This window comes from Pagrus major, chromosome 24 (genome assembly GCF_040436345.1).
Source record: "Pagrus major chromosome 24, Pma_NU_1.0".
Classification (NCBI taxonomy): Eukaryota; Metazoa; Chordata; class Actinopteri; order Spariformes; family Sparidae; genus Pagrus; species Pagrus major.
The window spans coordinates 16,580,911-16,601,157 of NC_133238.1; the positions used below are offsets into that span (position 1 = coordinate 16,580,911).

Below are 20,247 nucleotides of genomic sequence, written 5' to 3' on the forward strand. Positions count from 1 at the left end.
GGCCGTAGTCTTTATTACTGCAAAGGAGGAAGTCAGGCAAAGTATGGCGTGACGGACATTCACATTGTAGTTATTTTAAGTCAAAACACAATGTTTTCCTCAACCTAACCAAACAATGAGCGTATATGATGAAGGTCCGGCTCGCCTGTCGCCGGTACGCTGCAACAGTCGTGTTAACTGGGTTGCAGCTGGACTTGTAAGTTGGTTGATGGCTAGTTAAAGTTCAGAAAACTGTTTGTGAGCTTTAGCTAATCTAGAAGCCACTTTGAAAGCCACTATATAGAGTATGAAGTCCATATTTACATACTAGATGAATGTCAGTCAGTAATTTCAAAATGTTACAGAGTTAATGGTAAATGTGCTCGTCTCGTCTCTGCTCTCATCACATTATCAGACTGACATTAAGAGTCAGACATGCCCATCAGTGCTGGGTTGCAGTGGAGTGAGGGGAGGTGGACGGACGGGATTGGTCAGCAGTTTGAGTGACAGGCTGGATGACCTCAGCGCTGCACCCTCCACACCAGCACCCACCACCCTGCAGCAGTATAAAGCCTGCTGTCCATCCTCAGCCTCCACTCGCTCCGGACAACTGCTGCCTGAACCGACGCTGAGGTAAGGTCATCAGCCGTTACTTCAACTTTACTGTTTGAGACCAAAACATGGAAAGAAAGGTTTAAAAACTTTTATTGATTATTGTTTTAAAAACGTTGATCGATAGTGCATGGAGTATCCTTTTTAACTTTTATCTCATTTTTTATTTCAAAATGCTTCAATGAGCAAAACAAACCGATATACAAGCAATGAGAACAAAGTATGGAAGATTTTTAATGCAGAGAATAAAGAGAAAGTCAGAAAGTGTAGTGTGCCACAAATATAGTGTGTCAGCCCTAATTGATTCATGTTCAATATATTTTTTATTTTTCAAGAGATCTAATCATCTCATCCATCATCCAACAAAGGGTCAATTTATTGTTAAACATTAGTTAATAGTTATTTAACTGTTGACAACAATGATGTGCCTTATAAACCATTTATTACCCAATTGTTTTTGTAACTGATGTTTATGTACTTTTACAATTGCATAATTTACCATTTATTAATGATGGTTGTTATAAAGTGTTACCAGCGAGAAGGAAAGGTCATGGCCAAAATAAAAAATAAAAATTGATAGAAATGCTGGTATTTGGACAACTAGGAGAATATAAAAGAAAAGAAATTACTCTAATTTTAACAAATTCAGATCTGAGATGTTTGACATCCCATTTAATACCCAATTTCAAGTTTAAAGGCATAGCAAGTGTTTTTTGCACTGTCATGCTGGTAAAACATACATTTAATGAGCAGTAAGTAAAATGTCAACAATCAGAAAATGTTATAAATATTATCCATGATATAAAACAAATACTGTTTTAGCTTCTTTTAAATCTTTTCTTGTTTTTTTCTCTTGATTAAAGCTTTTTAAAATGCTTGATGTTTGATTGATTGAACAGTTTGTAGAAATTACAGTTAAAAAAACTGTCAAATATCAACGGTCAAAGACAAAATTAAAAAAAGTCATTTCTGTTTGAGTTCATGTCCTTATTTTTCCACCTCGCCTGGTTTTATTTTGAAAAGCACTTTGTAACAGTAAGGAAAGTGTTAAATAAATTAAGTGTATCATTATTATTAAAGATATTAAAAACAAAATATTTTAATACTTTTTTGGAAACACTTTAAAAAGGTGTATTTCATCATTTCAGACTGATTTTTTTGTATTAATATCAAAAACAACAAAATCTGTTTTTCTGATTATGATTACAACAAAACTGAACTTACTTTAAATGTGAAAAAGAAAACTGGATTACTTAAACAATCTTTAACAGTGACTGACACCTTGTCCTTCTGTGTCTGATTTTCACTTATTTATAGTTTTTTTCTTTCCAATAATATTTTATAGGAACGTATTCAGAAAAACACTTACAACACAAGTGGAAAGGATCATCCTCCATATTTATCCTTATCCATTGTTTTTTAATAAAAAGGTGACAAGTCGCAGATGACAATGACAGACCTGGAGACCTCGATGGCGACCATCATCGCCGTGTTTCAGAAGTATTCAGAAAGAGAAGGAGACAAACACAAACTGAAGAAGAGCGAGCTGAAGGATCTGCTGCACGACGAGCTGCCGGGTCTGATGGCGGTGAGACACGAAACAGGAAGCAGGAAACACAAAACACAACACAAGAAACACAAAACAAGAAACAAGAAACACAAAACACAAAACACAAAACACGCAAAGTTGAACTGAACGGAGAAATTTAGTGAAAGAAGTACTCAAATCCTTCGCATCAGTAACGTAATGTAACTAAGTACTCAAGTACTGTACTAAAGTACACTCTTGAAGTACTTGAGTATTTTCATTTTCTGATACTTTTTACTTCCACTCCACTTTGGAGGTAAATATTGTACTTTTTATTCAATAACTTTAGTTACTAGTTACTCTGCAGACTTCATTCTGCATCAGAGCACATTTTAAAATGTATTTGTTTTATCAGCAATTGTTGAATATTGTGTCTGATAATTGTTTGGCCCATAGTTTACTGTATATACTGTACATACATCTAAATATATGTATAATTTACTTTTACTTTTGATTAAAGTACGTTTAACATCAGATACTTCAACACTTTTACTAAAAACAATGGTTGCATGTCAACAATATAAAGCCTTAAAATGCAGGTTACACCTTGATGGATTAGTGGAAATAATCCAACAATATAATACAAAACATTACTTTTTATTTTAATGCTCTACTTCAGAAGTAACTGAATCAAATCTTGTGATTCAGCAGTTTTATTTGAAACAGGTCCATTTGGACTTTAATCGTCTTGAGTTTTGTCCTGACGTGAACTCTCCGTCCTCCCCCTGCAGCATGTGAAAGACCAGGCCACTCTTGACAACCTGATGGAGAGCCTGGACACCGACGGCGACGCCGAGTGTGACTTCCAGGAGTTCATGACATTCATCTCCGTGGTGACCGTCTGTTGCCACGAGTTCTTCGAGCATGAAGACGAGTAAGGAGGAGGCGAGAAGGGGGAGCTACAGTAAATTATAAAGAAGAAGAAGAAGAAATGCCTAGCAACGCACAACCTGTTGGTGCCTTCGGAGCAGAGCAGGGTGGGAAAATAAAACAACTCCAGCCACTCCAACAGTTCAGTGTAGTCGTTACTTTAGCACAAATCACATTGAGTGTTTTAAAGATGCTCTTCTTTTCTATTTGTTTCTAAATATCTAGATGGTTTGTAAGGTCTTCAAAATGGATTCTGGTGTGGCGACAAAACTACCGTAAATACTCAACTTCCTTTAAATCTAATTCTCTGTTTGATAAGTATATTTGGTTATATTATAATAAAAAACCTTTTTTTCTGATTTCAGAAAAGTGTAAGAAATTCAATGACCTTCACTCTTCACTCTACTTCTGATGTAGCTGCTGCCATCTTGTGGCACTTGTACGTTACTACAAAATACAGTTTAGCTTAGACATTAGCACACATTCACCCCAGAGATCAAAATAGGATAAAAAATAATACTTTAGATTAGTAATCTCGACCAACAAAGTATTGTTAAAGCGGTTGGGGCAGCCTTTTGTTGTTTGTGTCGACCACACCCCTGGCCATTAATTGATACCTGGCTTTTATTTGACTTCCGGAAAATATTATATAAAGATAACGATAATTTGGAGGCACTTTTTAAACTTTTGTTAGATTGTGGCTACTATCGTTCAGATGTGGCTACTGAGTTCATCAACCGACTTCTTTGAGGCGCCTGTGTTTGATAAATCTTGTTGACCATCAAAAATTGAAAGTGTCATTTAATCATTTAATAAAAACAAACATTTGATTGGCTAGTAAAGGTTTCAAAATGGCTTTGATATTTCGGTGTCGACCAGTTGACTACTACAGAAATGGGCCATATTTCTCCACCGTGGCATAATTTCAAATCCAATTCTGTAAATCAAGCTTTTTGGAAAACTGTAAAAGTGTTTACTAGATATTGGGTTTGACTACCAAGTTAAAAAAGTAGGCAATCATTAATATAAGGTTCTTCTGAATGTCTTAACAGCCACTAAAGTTGTACTTTTTTGAAACTGTTGTTTAAAATATTGTGATTAGTATATTTCAGATGTGGCTAGTGATTTTTGACAGACGACTACTTAGAGGCACCTTGGTTGAAAAATATTGAAAGTGCCCTGAAGTTTGTCTGTGTTCATTTACAAAATATTTAATTGGCTAGTAAAAGTTTCAAAAAGCTTGATTCTTAGTTAATCTAGAATCCAATTCGGATATGAAAATTTAGGATTTGCTTTTCAGACTGAAGTTTTAAAAATCTAGTCGACTGTCATAATTCAAAATGACTCGTAGTTGATAGTCATTCAAAAAACAGTTTGGCTCGTAAAATTTTCTAAATGGCTTGTGACTTTTAGCTAATCTAGAAACTACTTCAAGTGACAATTTAGGAGTTGACCAACTTTTCAGACGACATTTTTAAAAACCTAGTTGATGATCAAATACTGAAAGTGACTTGTTAGTTGGCCATCATTTAAAAAACATTTGATTGGCTAGTAAAAGTTTCAAAATGGCTCGTGAGTTGTTAGCCAATCTCGACGCCAACTTTTCAGACAAAATTTAAAAAAACATCTAGTTCACTTTCAAATACTAAAGTAACTTGAAGGTTGGTTGTCTTTTAAACACATTTGATTGGCTAGTAAAAGTTTCAAAATGGCTCGTGAGTTTAACACAGCCTAGAAGCCACTTTGGAGGCAACAATTTAGGAGTTGACCAAATTTTCAAACAAACTTCAAATGTTGAAAGTCACTTAAAAGTTGGTCGTCACTTAAAACGCATTTGATTGGCTAGTAAAATTTTCAAAATGGCTTGTGAGTTTTAGCTAACCTAGCAGCCACTTTGGAAACTTAGAAGAAATGTAGTTTACTTCAAATTACTGTACGTCACTTTACGGTAACATAGTTTGTTTTTGTTGTTGTCGCTAGCTGAACCATAATCTGATTTAAACTGTAAAATGATTATCTGTTGGTAGGTTTTGGATGTCACGGGCTAACACTGGGCTTGTTTAAGTGGCTGACAAGTTGTTTAGTTTGTTTCTTGTTTAGAAGCTCCTTTTACTTCCCATTGAGGTAGATGTATACAAGTAATCTACAGTTATTTGAGTCATGTCTAGCTGACTGCTAAAAATAATCGTAAAATATTAGGATTTAGTGGCCGATCCAGTTCAACCTGCTAGAATAAAACTATTATTTCACTATGTGTAACTCTTCACACAAAGAAAACACATGATAGGTTTAAAATCCGTTGGAGCACTGAGTTTGTTTGATGATGTGTATTTTGAAATGTTGAGCACTGGTTTGTTTGGATGTTGATGACATGAAACGAATTAAATTATCAATGTGTGAGTCTTGAGTTTGTTTTTGTGCGACCTGGCAGGTGATCAGTCAGACAGTCAGATGATTCACGGAGAAGGAGGAAAAGCTAACACGTGCTCTTTAAACGCGTTCATCACACGCAATCACACGAGAAAACATGGTTGATGATTAACATCCTAGTTTTCAAAAGAAAACGTGTTTACTGCATGAATTCTCTTGATGTTAGACGACGAACTTGTTTGTTTTCCCAAAAATTGTGAGAATCAACTAATTTATTCTTTGTTTCTGAAGTTCCTCAACCGTGAAGCAACTGTTTGTTGTTTTCTATCAGTGACACTCTTTATGGTTGGATGAGTGACATGAGAGATACTAGATTTCTAATTTTCTGCAGACTCTGGATGAGAATTTTCATTCCTAACTCAAAACTGAATGCATAAAACCACAAACTAAACATTCAGACAGAAAGCTTTGAAAAGTTAAGTGATTAAAAATGCTTCTTTTGTGTTGTGTAAAATGTCCAAAACTGTTAGCGTTACATTTAACAATGAAAGATGCTGCCGGATACGAGTGTTTCTAGGGGACGGGCCTCACGGTTTACTGTTCAAAAACACAAATGTATAACTTTATCCAGTGATTTGGGTGAAACTGGATCATATTTATGGAGAATATATTCTCTGGTTGTCTAAAGTAACTGCTAACTGCTGCTAATGTTTAACCTAAGTTCAGCGCTGTTGGCTACTGCAAACGGCAAACAATTTTGGCGACAAGTCCAAGTCCTCCGTCACTGCCTGTTTTTACTGATTTACTACTGTTTCTGTGAACTGAAAGTCCAGTTTGGTGAGAACAATCCCAAAATAACATTATGATCTTCCCAGTGAGTTTCTTTGCAGTGTCAACCATTTAAACCACCAATATCTAATCTTTTACAAGCTGTAGGTGTGAGCTGCTGAGGTTAATTATTCTTCTCCCCACTGAACTCATTAACATGACAATTAGAGTCACCTGTTTGAATATCAGTCCTGAGGGAAAGGTGAACCTAACAACACCATACATGGGTAGAAAGCTTAGATTCTCTTGATTCTGTTCATGCAAACCATTTCAAGATAAAACCACATCAGCAACGTACAATCGACAAATAAAAAAACAAACAAACAAACTGACAAACTAGCACGTACGAAGTGCATCAAACAGCAACAAAAAACTGTCTTCTCTTATTCCCAAATGTCCACTAGATCCATTTCAGTCACATATTTGGTCCAAAACTCAGTATTCTGTGATTAAATTGTGACAAAATGACAAAAACTGACAGATATATGCTTCCACGCCCGCCCTAGAGCCTACAACAGCCAACAAATGGTCGTTTTGCTCCTGTTACTCTCAGACAGGGTTATTCTGAGGTCACAAAGTAGCATTGTTTTTGCCAGGCGCCTGAATTTTCCCTCAGAGAAACATCTATTAAGTGTTTATTTTCAGAGATATTGTTATTACATTTGAATTGAGACCATGTGAGACTATACGATGTGGACCTGTTGTGTTTTCCAGCTAATAGAGGCAGTTACAGCTCATCTGCAGGCTGATTTTTGCATTAAAAATTAAGGCGAGAAAAACAGATTCAGTGTGTTCAAACTCTTAGATCACTGACAGAAATAAAAATGAGCTCATAACCTTTCAAAAGAAAACAATTAGAACAGGTTAACTCAAACTGTAATAAAAATAAAAGTCAGGTTTAGTATCAGTATCAGCGCTTAAAGGACTTTCCAAGTTTCACTTTGGCCTCAGAAGTGTTTCACGACGTCAGAGTTCGAAGGAAGAGAAACAGCCGCACTAAAACACTTTTCTGACACTTCTCTGGTTGTTTTGAGGCATTCTGGGAAACGTAGGACACCACTAACACAGGACACAACTCCTGTAGATCTACGTTAATTAACAGACTGGAGGTAAAATCATTAAACAGTGTGTGCACAGACACACACACACACACACACACACAATCCTGTGAGAGTGTGTGTGAGTGTGTTAACAGATGATGTAAGAGGCGTTGTCAGCTGCACACTTTCAGACATCTGCAGGCTGTTTAGCATCAGAGAGGTGGAGTCGTCCTCGTGATTGGACGGTGGGGAACAGATCTCGACCCTGGGGACTGACACCACACCCATCTGTGAGTGTGTGTGTGTGTGTCTGTGTGTGTGTGTGTGTCTGTGTGTGTGTGTGTGTGTGTCGTCCAGCATATGCTCTGTTGTGTTTCGTCTTCTTGTTCTCAGTGAATGAAGAGCTGCCTGCAGACTCTCAGAGCTGGTGAGTTATTTGGGGGGATTTCAAGTCTCGTTTTGTTTCATTTTGTAACTGTTTTGTGATATTTTGACATTTACAGCTTTGTTTTTAAATCCGTCGTGTTCTGTGATCAGTCGATAATCTCGAAAACGCTGCTGGAGGAGTCACGCAACATGACCAAATCTAACTTTGCTGCATGTATTTTATCCATTTGCGAGCTTATTTTGACTTGAGAAACTTGATAATCTGCTGCAGAACCTTGAGTTTGTGATATGGAGGTTTGAGCAGAAGAGATTAAAGTCAGATTAAAATGACCTTAACGCTCTGAGATAGTTTCGAAAGGCGTGAGGCTTGTGCAGACAAACAGTGACACCTTTATGTGGAAGAACTGGTGTCCTTTAATTATTTTCTTAAAGTTTTGCAAGAAAAATCATCACTTTTATGCTTCACAGAGAAGTTGAATGAACAAAATCCTGCTGCTTCTTCATGTTAGTGTTTAAAGGATGAAATATGGGAGATTAAATCTGCCAAAATGAAAAAGAGAGAAAGAAAGAAAAAAAATGTCTCAATAAATAAGTAAATGTGTAATTTCTTCCTCCATACTTCCTCATTTGTTTTCAATTCTATTTATTTTTCTATGTATTTTTTTGCACGTTCCAAAGAAAACAGAAATAAAAACATTTAACTGAATCAGTTAATACTTAACATTGAAAAGAAATAAGTAAGTAAATAAGTAAATAAATATACAATTAAATAAAAAATGTAATGCTTACATTTACTTTAAATGTCATTTTTTTGCATTTAAAGGCTCATACATTAAGCTATTTATTTTGCAATTTCTTTCTTTATTTTTAATTTTGGCAGCTTTAATCCTCCATATGTACCAATGGCTATGTATATTTTTGGCCCTTTAACCTCAAATCTTACAACTTTACATCACTTAAAGCCACTGATTGATTTCATTAGTTAAGCAAATTAAAACAAAAATATAAATTTATGTGACATTCATAAAATTAATTAATGCCTACATTTATCCAAATGTCATTATTGGTGCATTTAATGGCATAATAATTTATTTATTATCCCGTTTATACATTTATTTATGTGTATTTGATTTTAGCATCTTTAGTCTTCCGTAGAAACAATGATTATGTTTATTTGCGCCCCAGTTATCTCAAATATTATAACTAAACAACACTTAAAGTACATTTTAGATTGATTTCATAAAGAAAAACATGACTGATTTTTTTAAATATTTGATTCTGACATTAATAATTCAGTTTATTCATTGTTTCTGCTCAGGTTGACGTCATCATGGAGGTTTCCACGACTCCTGCCCCTCAAACTCCGTTTCCTGGGAAAGGGTGGACTGATGTCGTGACCGAGGTCGTGAATAAGGTCGTGACTGAGGTCGTGACCGAGACAGTGACAAAGGGTACGTACAAGAGCGTGATCGTGTCAAATATTATTTAATTTAATTTCTTAATTTAAATACATAGATAATATATTGAAAAAATTGGGAAAAATTTGATGGGAAAGTTAATAAATAGAAGGGAAAATACACAAGTGAAGCAAAATAAATGTAAAAAGTGTATTTTTTTATTTATTTATTCATGTATGTTTTATTTTGCAAGTTGCAAAGAGACAAGAATACAAAAATAAATATGTAAATAAATACATTTAAAACAGGTCAAATTTATATATCATAAATATCCACTGATGTCACATTTACTTTTAATAGCATTTTCGGTGCATTTAACTGCATAGTAATTTATTTATTGAGCCGTTTATTTATTTATGATCTTGGCAGCTTCAGTCTTCCATAGTTTCATCAGGATTACGTTCATTCAAGTTATGTGTGTGTGCACTTTTCCTCATACTGACTTATGAACCATTAATGACTTTGATCTTGGCAGCTTGAGTCCTCCATACAGTGGAGCTACTTCAAATACTGTTGGCTTGTTAATATTTTATACATTTAAATCATGTTTTTGTTTTTGTTTTTGTAAAAATCTTCATCTATAAACTAACTCCAGCTGTTGTTTGCCTCTGAGTGCAGGACATTCACTTGACACTGAGTATTATTTATATTTGTGATATTATGATATATAACTGAAGAAAAGGGTCTGAAGAGTTGGTCCGGCGCTGGTGTTCAGCAGGGAGTGTCTTATCAGCCTGGTGTCAGAGAGGAGCATGGGAAGGAGCGAGTGTGACGCCTCCAGGGTCTGTCGCCGTGGAGATAAGAGCCGACACACTGATACCCACCGGCCCTCGTTTCCACGGCGAAGAGGGCCAAGCTGCAGATCTGGATTTTATTCAGCACTGAATCACATTTTTGTTTTTACCGTTTAGAAGGAAACTAAACTGAAACAAAGCTTTCATTTAATGTCTCTCAGGCTGATTCCTTCACCCACAGAAATCACAGAACCAACACATTTAACGACAACTCGTAACATCTCATCTTTCCTTCATTTTAACTAGTTGGATCTGTGTGAAGATAAACTGAGTGCAGAGTCGATCCCCGTTCAGTCGTGAAGTGTAAAAGCAGCCTCCGTCACGTCGTCTCTGCACACTGAGGCTTTTAAAATAGACGCAGGGTGTTTGAATACCATGCATGGCTGGATTCTGAGCCGAGACAAAAACATCAGCTGCCATGTGTCGCCTCGCTGACACTGAGCGGGTACGGTGGCTCGAGACAGAAAATCCTAGAAGCTACTTTGCACATTCAGATTATTAATAAAGTGCATGAAGACCGGCTGTACAGACGTCGTTACAGGCCGACGTTTTCAAGGGTTTCTTGCATTTAAGAAAGCTGGATAGCACATGATTAATGATTAATGTATATATATATTGTTTTATTTCAGGTATCATCACAGACGATGGAGATTTTGCAGCCTTGATCGGAGGTGAGTGATGCTAACAGCTGAGAGACAAACAGTGAAATCAGGTCAAGGATGAAACACACAAGAAAAACAACTTGAATTAAAGGGAGCAGCTTCAGGCCTAAACTTCAGTTCTGTGGCAGATCTCATCTGTTTAGGGGTACAAATCTGGAAAATGAGTGCTGCAGACCTTTTCTCTGTAAGTTTGGCTGCGACGTCACGATTTTTCAAAATAAAATGCACCAATTTCTGATGAATTTTCAGGTTTGGTCCTTTGGTAACTTTTTAGCTAAAAATCGACCATGCCATTTTTTAAAGGAGGGAAACTGGATACAGCTCGTTTCCCAGCAGCATTGTGCTAATGATGCGTCTTGTATCATATAAAAACCCTGTGGACAGGTTAACAAGGTTAAAAACTTGTCCTCTACAGAGTTTCTCTTAAGCCAAAATAACATGGCTCACTGCTGCAGTCAGGTTGATTAACAGGAGTGAAGATAAAAGATTAAAAAAAAGTCGGTAAACAGCTCCGGATCAGAGCAGAATCTGATGAGACTCCAGATGTTCTGGATCTAATCCAGAATCCAGGCAGTTCTGAGCAGCTGATGTCTTTTGTTTTGTTTCGGTAGAGAGACTCCGAGCAGCAGAAGTTTTAATGCATCATTTAAATGAAAAGTTATCAATTACTTGAGCGTAGAAATTCAATATTTGACCAAAATACACAGAAACAGAGGAAAAATCCAGAGTCCAGAGGTTTAAACTTCAACTGTTTTATTGTTTGACTCATAAATCTAAATTTGATTCTGTAGTTTGAGCTGTTTGATGTAAAAACATGTTTAATGTTTTCTCCTGTCTTCTCTCTAGGAATCGTCGGTGGCGTGCTGCTGCTGCTGATCTGTGTAATAGCGGTGCTGCTGTGGTGTCTGTCCAGACACAAAGGCTCATACGTCACCAACGAGATGGACGACGACGCCGACATCGACGACGAGTCTGTCGGCTCTGACACGGCGCTCCAAAGCAAAGAACCTCTGAAGGTCGAGGATGAGGAATAAAGACCAAACAAAGAAACTGTCGAGGACTAAAGAGTTTGTAGTTTTGAGGAGACATGAAGGGAGATCGTTTCAATCTTTTTTTCTTTAAGTGATGAATTTTCCTAAAACTGCACAAAGCAAATTTGCACATTGACGCCGCCAAATATCAGAAAGACGAAAATGTTTGACATGAAAGCAGCACTGGCTGTTTTATTTCAGTGACATTGGATAAAAAAACAAGATTCACCATGTATTTAATGTGAATTGTGAGAATCTGCAGCACTTGTTTTTAACTTTCTGATTCTCCTAAAACGGCTTCAGAGCTCCTGAAAATAAACTTGTGCAGCTTTTTACATATCATCACACACTTTTTTGCAGAATAACCTTTAAATTCAGAACCACTTCCTCCCAATTTGTTGAGAAATGTTTGGACTCATTGTTTAAAGCTCCACCTGTGACTCGTCCACCAGACCGATCTGATTTTACAACAAAACAAACATCCTGCCAACGAGGCTGCGAGACGCTGGTAAACACTTACCGGCATCTGAACTGTTGGCTGCCGGTGATTTTCCAGCCTGGTTGTTTGTCATATTTTCATCACATAACAGTGACTAACACACCGCACTGCTATGAATCAATACTACGTGTTTAAAGACAGTTTAGATGGTGATTTTCCAGCCTGGCAGTGATGCTGTTTTTTACTTTTTTTCATGCAATCAGAGCATCTTTTTTTGTAGTTTTTCAGTAAATAGAAAGAAAAGAAGATATAATAGAAGGTGAGACGGCTTCTAAAGGTCCAAAACACCAAAGAGAGAAAATAAGAAGTGAATGATTAGCCGCAATAATGATTGTTGTTGTTGTTTTCTACAGTTAAAAATAGTGAATTTTACTGTTTTCATATTTCTTTTTTTAAATCTTTGTCTACTTAAAATCTCTTGTTGAGTAGTTTCATAACTAAATATTCATAATAATAAAGTTTACACTTTTTAACACAGCGTATGTAGTTAATTATTTGTGTGTGGTTTTACTGCGTCAGTGTGATGAAGGTGCTTCGTCATTTAAACGGCTCCATCTAGTGGTCAAGAAGATTCACTGCTTTCATCAGAAATTCAGACGTTTCAGTGTGTTTCAGGGCCTCATCTGGGGGAAACAGACACCTGTGTTCAAAACATTTAACACACTTCTAACATACAAAATGACTGGTGCAATGTAACTATATACATTTACTCAAGTACTGTACTAAAGGACGAATCTGAGGTACTTTTTCATGACACTTTCTACTTTTTCTCTATATTTTAGAGGACAATAATGTACTTTTTCCTCCATTATTACTTTTATCTGACAGCTTTAGTCATTTATTATTACATGAATGTGAGACATGACACTCTCTGTCATAAATTCAGACTTCATTTAATCACTTTAATTTTCAGCTTCTCAAAGTCTGACAGCAAGAAAACAAACAATATGTGAAAGCTTGTCTGGCTGTAGTAGCACCAGTGTCCTACAGGTGGTGCTGTTGGACCAAAACAAAGCTTCACCCCAAACAGCAGAAAGCTGAGTTCAACAATCATTAAACCTATGATCAATAACTTTGAATCGGGAAGAAAGTTAAACAGGAGAAAATAAAGAGGAAGTGGACAAAGACGGGAAGAAAAATGGGCACAAGAAGATTGGAAGTCTGTGTCTTAGCTCAGCTTTGATAATAAGATCAGTGGTAAAGTCAAATTATGAGACAAAAATCATAATTAAGAGATAATTTAGTTATGAGATAGAACTTGTATCTCATTATAATAACTTGAATCTCATTATTATGACTTTCTATCTCATTATTGTGACATTCTACCTCATTATAATAACTTGTATCTCATTATAATGACTTTCTATCTCAATATAATAACTTGTATCTCATTATTAAGACTTTCTATCTCATTATTGTGACTTTCTATCTCATTATAATAACTTGTATCTCATTATTATGACTTTCTATCTCATTATTATGACTTTGTATCTCATTATAATAACTTGTATTTCATTATTATGACTTTCCATCTCATTATTATGACTTTCTATCTCATTATAATAACTTGTATCTCATTATAATGACTTTCTATCTCATTATAATAACTTGTATCTCATTATTAAGACTTTTCTATCTCATTATTGTGACTTTCTATCTCATTATAATAACTTCTATCTCATTATAATAACTTCTATCTCATTATTAAGACTTTCCATCTCATTATTGTGACTTTCTATCTCATTATAATAACTTGTATCTCATTATTATGACTTTCTATCTCATTATTATGACTTTGTATCTCATTATAATAACTTGTATTTCATTATTATGACTTTCCATCTCATTATTATGACTTTCTATCTCATTATAATAACTTGTATCTCATTATTAAGACTTTCTATCTCATTATTGTGACTTTCTACCTCATTATAATAACTTGTATCTCATTATAATGACTTTCTATCTCATTATAATAACTTGTATCTCATTATTAAGACTTTCTATCTCATTATTGTGACTTTCTACCTCATTATAATAACTTGTATCTCATTATAATGACTTTCTATATCATTATAATAACTTGTATCTCATTATTAAGACTTTCTATCTCATTATTGTGACTTTCTATCTCATTATAATAACTTGTATCTCATTATAATAACTTGTATCTCATTATTGTGACTTTCTATCTCATTATAATAACTTCTATCTCATTATAATAACTTGTATCTCATTATTAAGACTTTCTATCTCATTATTGTGACTTTCTATCTCATTATAATAACTTGTATCTCATTATTATGACTTTCTATCTCATTATTATGACTTTGTATCTCATTATAATAACTTGTATCTCATTATTATGACTTTCCATCTCATTATTATGACTTTCTATCTCATTATAATAACTTGTATCTCATTATTAAGACTTTCTATCTCATTATTGTGACTTTCTATCTCATTATAATAACTTGTATCTCATTATAATAACTTGTATCTCATAATTATGACCTTCTATCTCATTATTACGACTTACCTTGTATTAATCAAGCTTACTTTACCTTTTATCTTCTTTAACTGGCAGAAACTGGCTTCCACATAAGAAGAGAGAAGTGAATGAATAAATAAAAGTCATTTGATCTCAGATACAGTATCATGTAATCCTGTTTGTTACATGAACAGCAACGTGCTCATGTTACTTCATTAAATATCACACACACACACACACACACACACACACACAGCCTGAGTGGCAGGGTAAATATAATGTGTCTGTGTTTATCGGCTAATAAAAACCTACAAATTAAAACCGCGTGACGCTCGTTAATGAACTGCCTTTAAACTAAACACACTCACACTCACACAAACACACACACACACACACACACACACACACACACACACACACACACACACGCACACACACACACCAGGGCTGCCCTTTAACAGCTGAGTGGGCAAAAAAGAACAAGAGACAAAACATTAAAGCTAAAACGGACAAACGTTAGCTCATAGCTAGCTGCTCCCTTGCTAGCTAGCAGCTAGCTTCTTTTCAAGCAGCTGTTTCCTTTAATTTAATGAAAAATAAAGTGTTTTTTTCTTGACCAGTCAGTGAAAACAAGTCAATTTCTTCATTCTTCCCTGATTTTTTGGATATCTGAAATGGTTAAACATTGAATGAAGCTAATTTGATGAATGTGTTTTCAGTTTAGCTCAGGGTGCTTCACCTAAACCTCCCAACATCTCACCGCCTGCCTGCCAGAGTATCGCTCTAATCACAGTTTGGCTGATTTCTTCACATATGTTCAGCCAAAGCAAACACTGAGCCGTCTGTGGTGGATCAGGTGGCAGGGTGATTAATATGATGTGGCAGTTTGGTGGTTCAGAGAGTTAGTCTGCTCGTAAAAAGCTGCAAATAATCAACACACATGAAACCGAGAAGGAGATTTACAACCACAGCTCGGTATTATAACAGTGACATTAAGAGATGCCAAATTACTAAACATTTAAACTAATCTGTCTAATAGACTAATGTTGACTGTTTACCTCATAATTCTGACTTTCACCTCATAATATTAACTTTTTATCTCATAATTCTGACTTTCTACCTCATAATATTAACTTTTTACCTCATAATTCTGACTTTCACCTCTTAATATTAACTTTTTACCTCATAATTCTGACTTTCACCTCATAATATTAACTTTTTACCTCATAATTCTGACTTTCACCTCATAATATTAACTTTTTACCTCATAATTCTGACTTTCACCTCTTAATATTAACTTTTTACCTCATAATTCTGACTTTTACCTCATAATATTAACTTTTTACCTCATAATTCTGACTTTCACCTCATAATATTAACTTTTTACCTCATAATTTTGACTTTCACCTCATAATATTAACTTTTTACCTCATAATTCTGACTTTCACCTCATAATATTAACTTTTTACCTCATAATATTAACTTTTTAGCTCATAATTCTGACTTTCACCTCTTAATATTAACTTTTTACCTCATAATTCTGACTTTCACCTCTTAATATTAACTTTTTACCTCATAATTCTGACTTTCACCTCATAATATTAACTTTTTACCTCATAGTTCTGACTTTCACCTCATAATATTAACTTTTTACCTCCTAATTCTGACTTTCACCTCTTAATATTAACTTTTTACCTCATAATATTAACTTTTTACCTCATAATTCTGACTTTTACCTCATAATTTTGACTTCTACTGTCAAATTTGAACTTTTACCTCATAATTCTCCCTTTTAATTAATAATTTTGTCTTTTTTATCCCCATATTTTGACATTTGCTCTCATAAATAGTACATTTAAAAAATAATATATAACTATATATACCAGATATATACCTCGCTTTACCTTCTCTCCTCGCGGGTCTTCTAACCAGGGGCCTGCTGAAGACGCCTGGGCCGGATAACACGCAGTGAAGCGCGGCCGTACACCCGGCGCTGCCCCGCCCAGCTGCGGTGCCTCCGCCGCCTCAGCTCGCAGGTGAGTCCGCAGACTTGCCGTCAGCGAAGAGTTTAACAGCCTTGTCTTTGTTTGTGACTTTTACCTGCGACGATGTGGGACTGAGGACGTCAGGGAAGCCGCTGATAAACACACGAAGATGCCCCATTAGCCGCCGGATCGTGCGTCAACGTCGCCGCCATATTGGTCCGGGATGGACGCGCCTGTAAACAACACAAGCACGTAGAGGAGCTGCGGTTTAATGCAAAGTAACTAAAGCTATCAAACAACTGTAGTGGAGTAAAAAGTACAACATGCCTCCAAATAGTAAAGTGGAGGTATAAAGAAGCAGAACATTGAAATACTCAAGCAAAGTACAACTACCTCAAAGTTATGCAAAGTAAGTAAATGTACTTACATTGTGTTACATTCCAGTGCTTGTTGATAGTACGCTGCGTCAGCCATGTTGTTGTGGGGACAGTAAAATATGTTGTTTTTGGAGTTGCTGGTAATCAACCGATTCAGTCGTGAAGGTTTGAGGATGTGATGTCATCTGGGGCTCATCAAAAAAGACATTTGTGACATTTCAAGAGAGTTTTTAAATAAAGGATCACTTCAACCTTCCTTTTCTTACAAACCTTCACCTTTATTTGCCTTGAGAGAGTTGGATAAAATGGAAATACTTGAGTATTTGACTTGTCACCAACCAGCTGCTGAAGTGCTGATGTTTGTTTTTACCAAAAACCTCTCAGAGCTGACTCAGACGGCACCTTTGAACTCAGTAAAGTGATGGTTGATTAACTCTTAGCTTTATGAGGCTGCGTGTGAGACAACATCCCCATCAAGTACATCAGCAGAGAACCGAGCAGGTGAGGACATAAAACAGAAAAGTTCAAAGCAAAGGTTTGGACTTCGTCAGGTTTTTTCCCCTCTTCATCTGAGTCCGTTAAAGCTCAGACTGTCGAGGAACGATGGGCCTCGGAGCTGCGCCAGGGTGGGAAATTTCATTTGTGACTCACACAATCAATTTGAACGCTGAGCTGAGTTAACGGTATTCTCAATAACAACAGTGCTGTGGAGGCCAAGGAAAGAATGAGACAAAACTGTTTGGAGGAAAGAAATCAAAGAGATAAAATACACTGTGAATTTCCCTGAGGAGCTGAGTAATTTCTCGACATTAACGCCGTCTTTTCCAGAGGACGGGGTTTGGCAGAGTCGAATTTCCCACCGGGCGGTCCCGCAAGGTCGTTACCGGAATGTGAAATTATATCTATTTTAACAAGTAATTTATTTAAGCTGAGTCCAGAGAGAATGAAGGTCTGCTCATTCTCTGTTTTCCATCAGGTTTTCAGCATTTATCATACTTGTAGAAATGTGCTGTTTTCTTTTGTTCTCTAAAATAAATACGACAAAGTCTGTCACTAGTTAATGAAAGAGCTGTGACTGTGGAAAATATAGTGTGATTTCATATCGACTTAATATCGACCCCCTCCAATGAAAATCAAGTTTTTAACCTTGCTTTTAACCGTCCAAATGGTGTTTTCCAAGCCATTTTAAAGCCATGAAGGGATTTTTTCAAGGAAAAAAAAATTAAATATGTAATTTTGAGGAACCAAAATGAGTTTTCAGGGGTTTAAATAATACCAGGAGCTGGACTTTAGGCTGGTGTGCAGTCACATTGAGCTTAGCTTCCCAAAAATCCAACAAAAACAGTGTATGATGTATATTTCACATCCTGGTTCGCTTTATGTGAGGTCGATTTGAATAATACAAGTAGCAGAGTGCAGGACAATATTGTAGGTCAATAACTGCTGGACTGCTGTTGTTAGCCTGCTATGCTAGCTCCAGCAGTTAATGCTTTACAACCTTGGCTTGTCTACATCCTGTTTCACCTGCTGTAAAATACAAAACATAAAAAAATAATAATGAATGATTACATTCAGCCATTAATTGAAGACAACCTGTTAGTCCAAGGTGGGCATGGATCTGCTGGGAAGTTTATTTTTTATTGTTATTTTTAAAAGCAGCATTGTGAACTTTAACATTTTAGCTGTTCCAAAAAATGAAAGGATGTTTTGCCGCCTTTTTATTGTTACTAGTTAATGTTAGCGAGCTACAAACTGGGGGAAAAATGTAGCTCATAAAGACTAATGGCATCTGTGAGGGTGGAACATTTTCTTGCATGCTTTCCAAAGCATGAGTTGATATCGTGAATCAATCAGCACCCCTTAAATATCAATATGATAATATCTTTGATTGTTTGGTTTGTTTGTTTTTTGGCTCTTTTGCATGACAGATGTTTTAGTTATGATTGGATCTTCAGGCCCTTGACATGTGTATGATTTTCAACCGGATTATGCAAACTGTGAACAATTTATTTCCTCACTTTGTGGAGTGGTGCTCCAGTGCGCTGTGGCACCACTACACCTACGGTCATTTATTTTACAAATAAATGACTCTTTTCTTTTCTTTTTCTTTTACCCCGAAGGTTTTCAATTTATGCATGATAAAAAGAAACCTGTTTCATTAATAACAAAAGTTTTTATTCTTTGCGTCAATTGATTTATTAGTCATGAAGATGTAAACAATGACTTTGTATTTATGCCTGAATCTAAAGTGATGTGTTTCTACTTAACTAGACTCCTCTTCACCTGTTTGTACAACTTGCACCACTATGATTCTTTGGTACCTTTAGTACAGAAAAAAATACATATCCAAGGACCCAGAGCTTTATTTACTTATTTTGTAATTTGTCAAACTAACATCCAGGTTGGCAGAAATATCATCAAGAAAAATAGGAGAATAAAACAAAATAAAAATGGTCAATTGGTCCAATTTTGCTCTTTTTTCCAAATGTTAATGACCTCAGAGTATCTCATATTGTACATTAGGGACTAAATATCGTAAAATCAGGGTCCTGGAAAGTCCTGGAAAAGTATCGACCAGCAAAAACAGGCAATTTTTTTGAAAGCGAAGAGAGATGTCATCCCAAACCTCAGATTTTATTCTGAAGGGGTGATTGAGTTCATGGGAAGCTGACGTCACATCGCTCATAAGTGTGTGTGTGTGTGTGTGTGTGTGTGTGTGTGTGTGTGTGTGTGTGTGTGTAGAGAAGCGGTGATGTTAATCAACCCCAGATGAGCGAAGAGGCCAGACGAGCCGAGTCACAGTGTGTGTGTGTGTGTGTGTGTGTGTGTGTGCGCGCACAGTAATAACAGTCTGGACTGGCGGAGTTCGACCCAAGAGCCGGCCCCCCAAAACCCGAGCCCAAGACACACACACACACACACACACACACACACACACACACACACACAAAACGCGTACACACAAATACACACACTCGCTCTGAAGTCACCACCTGAGAATGTGGGGACACGGGGGCCGAAGCGGCACCTTTGCGTGCGAATGGATCTCAGAGTGTGTGTGTTTTTCAGTGGTGGAAAGTAACTAAGAATATATGTACCCAAGTACTGTCCTGTACTTGAGTATTTTCCATTTTTTGCTACCATCTACATTTACTCCATTGTACTTTTACTCCATTACAATTATCTGACATAGTTACCTCGCAAATTTTACATTAAGAACATTTTAGGAAAATTAACTTTAATAAGAAATGTTCTGATAATCGTGGGTTAGGTAGGT

The 20,247-nt window shown here is 36.1% G+C and overlaps 2 protein-coding genes across 2 annotated transcripts; both read left to right on the forward strand.

Moving 5' to 3' along the window:
* Nucleotides 1-2,035: 2,035 nt before the first annotated feature.
* Nucleotides 2,036-3,057, forward strand: s100b (S100 calcium binding protein, beta (neural)). Its single transcript, XM_073462641.1, has 2 exons — nt 2,036-2,179; nt 2,911-3,057. The coding sequence occupies exons 1-2, from the start codon at nt 2,036-2,038 to the stop codon at nt 3,055-3,057; spliced, it is 291 nt and encodes a 96-aa protein (XP_073318742.1).
* Nucleotides 3,058-7,574: 4,517 nt separating this feature from the next.
* gypc (glycophorin C (Gerbich blood group)) lies at nt 7,575-12,590 on the forward strand. The gene is made up of 4 exons (XM_073462281.1): nt 7,575-7,714; nt 8,993-9,125; nt 10,555-10,596; nt 11,434-12,590. Exons 2-4 carry the CDS (start codon nt 9,005-9,007, stop codon nt 11,619-11,621), a joined length of 351 nt encoding a protein of 116 aa, XP_073318382.1. The 5' UTR covers nt 7,575-7,714; nt 8,993-9,004; the 3' UTR covers nt 11,622-12,590.
* The last annotated feature ends 7,657 nt before the right edge of the window (nt 12,591-20,247 follow it).

What these genes read in the sequence shown, in the direction of transcription:
- s100b (XM_073462641.1), top strand. Translation starts at nt 2,036, where the DNA reads ATGACAATGACAGACCTGGAGACCTCGATGGCGACCATCATCGCCGTG. An exon ending in AGCTGCCGGGTCTGATGGCG is followed by an intron (nt 2,180 to 2,910) that starts GTGAGACACGAA and finishes CTCCCCCTGCAG; the next exon opens with CATGTGAAAGACCAGGCCAC.
- gypc (XM_073462281.1), top strand. Translation starts at nt 9,005, where the DNA reads ATGGAGGTTTCCACGACTCCTGCCCCTCAAACTCCGTTTCCTGGGAAA. An exon ending in GACCGAGACAGTGACAAAGG is followed by an intron (nt 9,126 to 10,554) that starts GTACGTACAAGA and finishes GTTTTATTTCAG; the next exon opens with GTATCATCACAGACGATGGA. An exon ending in TTTTGCAGCCTTGATCGGAG is followed by an intron (nt 10,597 to 11,433) that starts GTGAGTGATGCT and finishes TCTTCTCTCTAG; the next exon opens with GAATCGTCGGTGGCGTGCTG.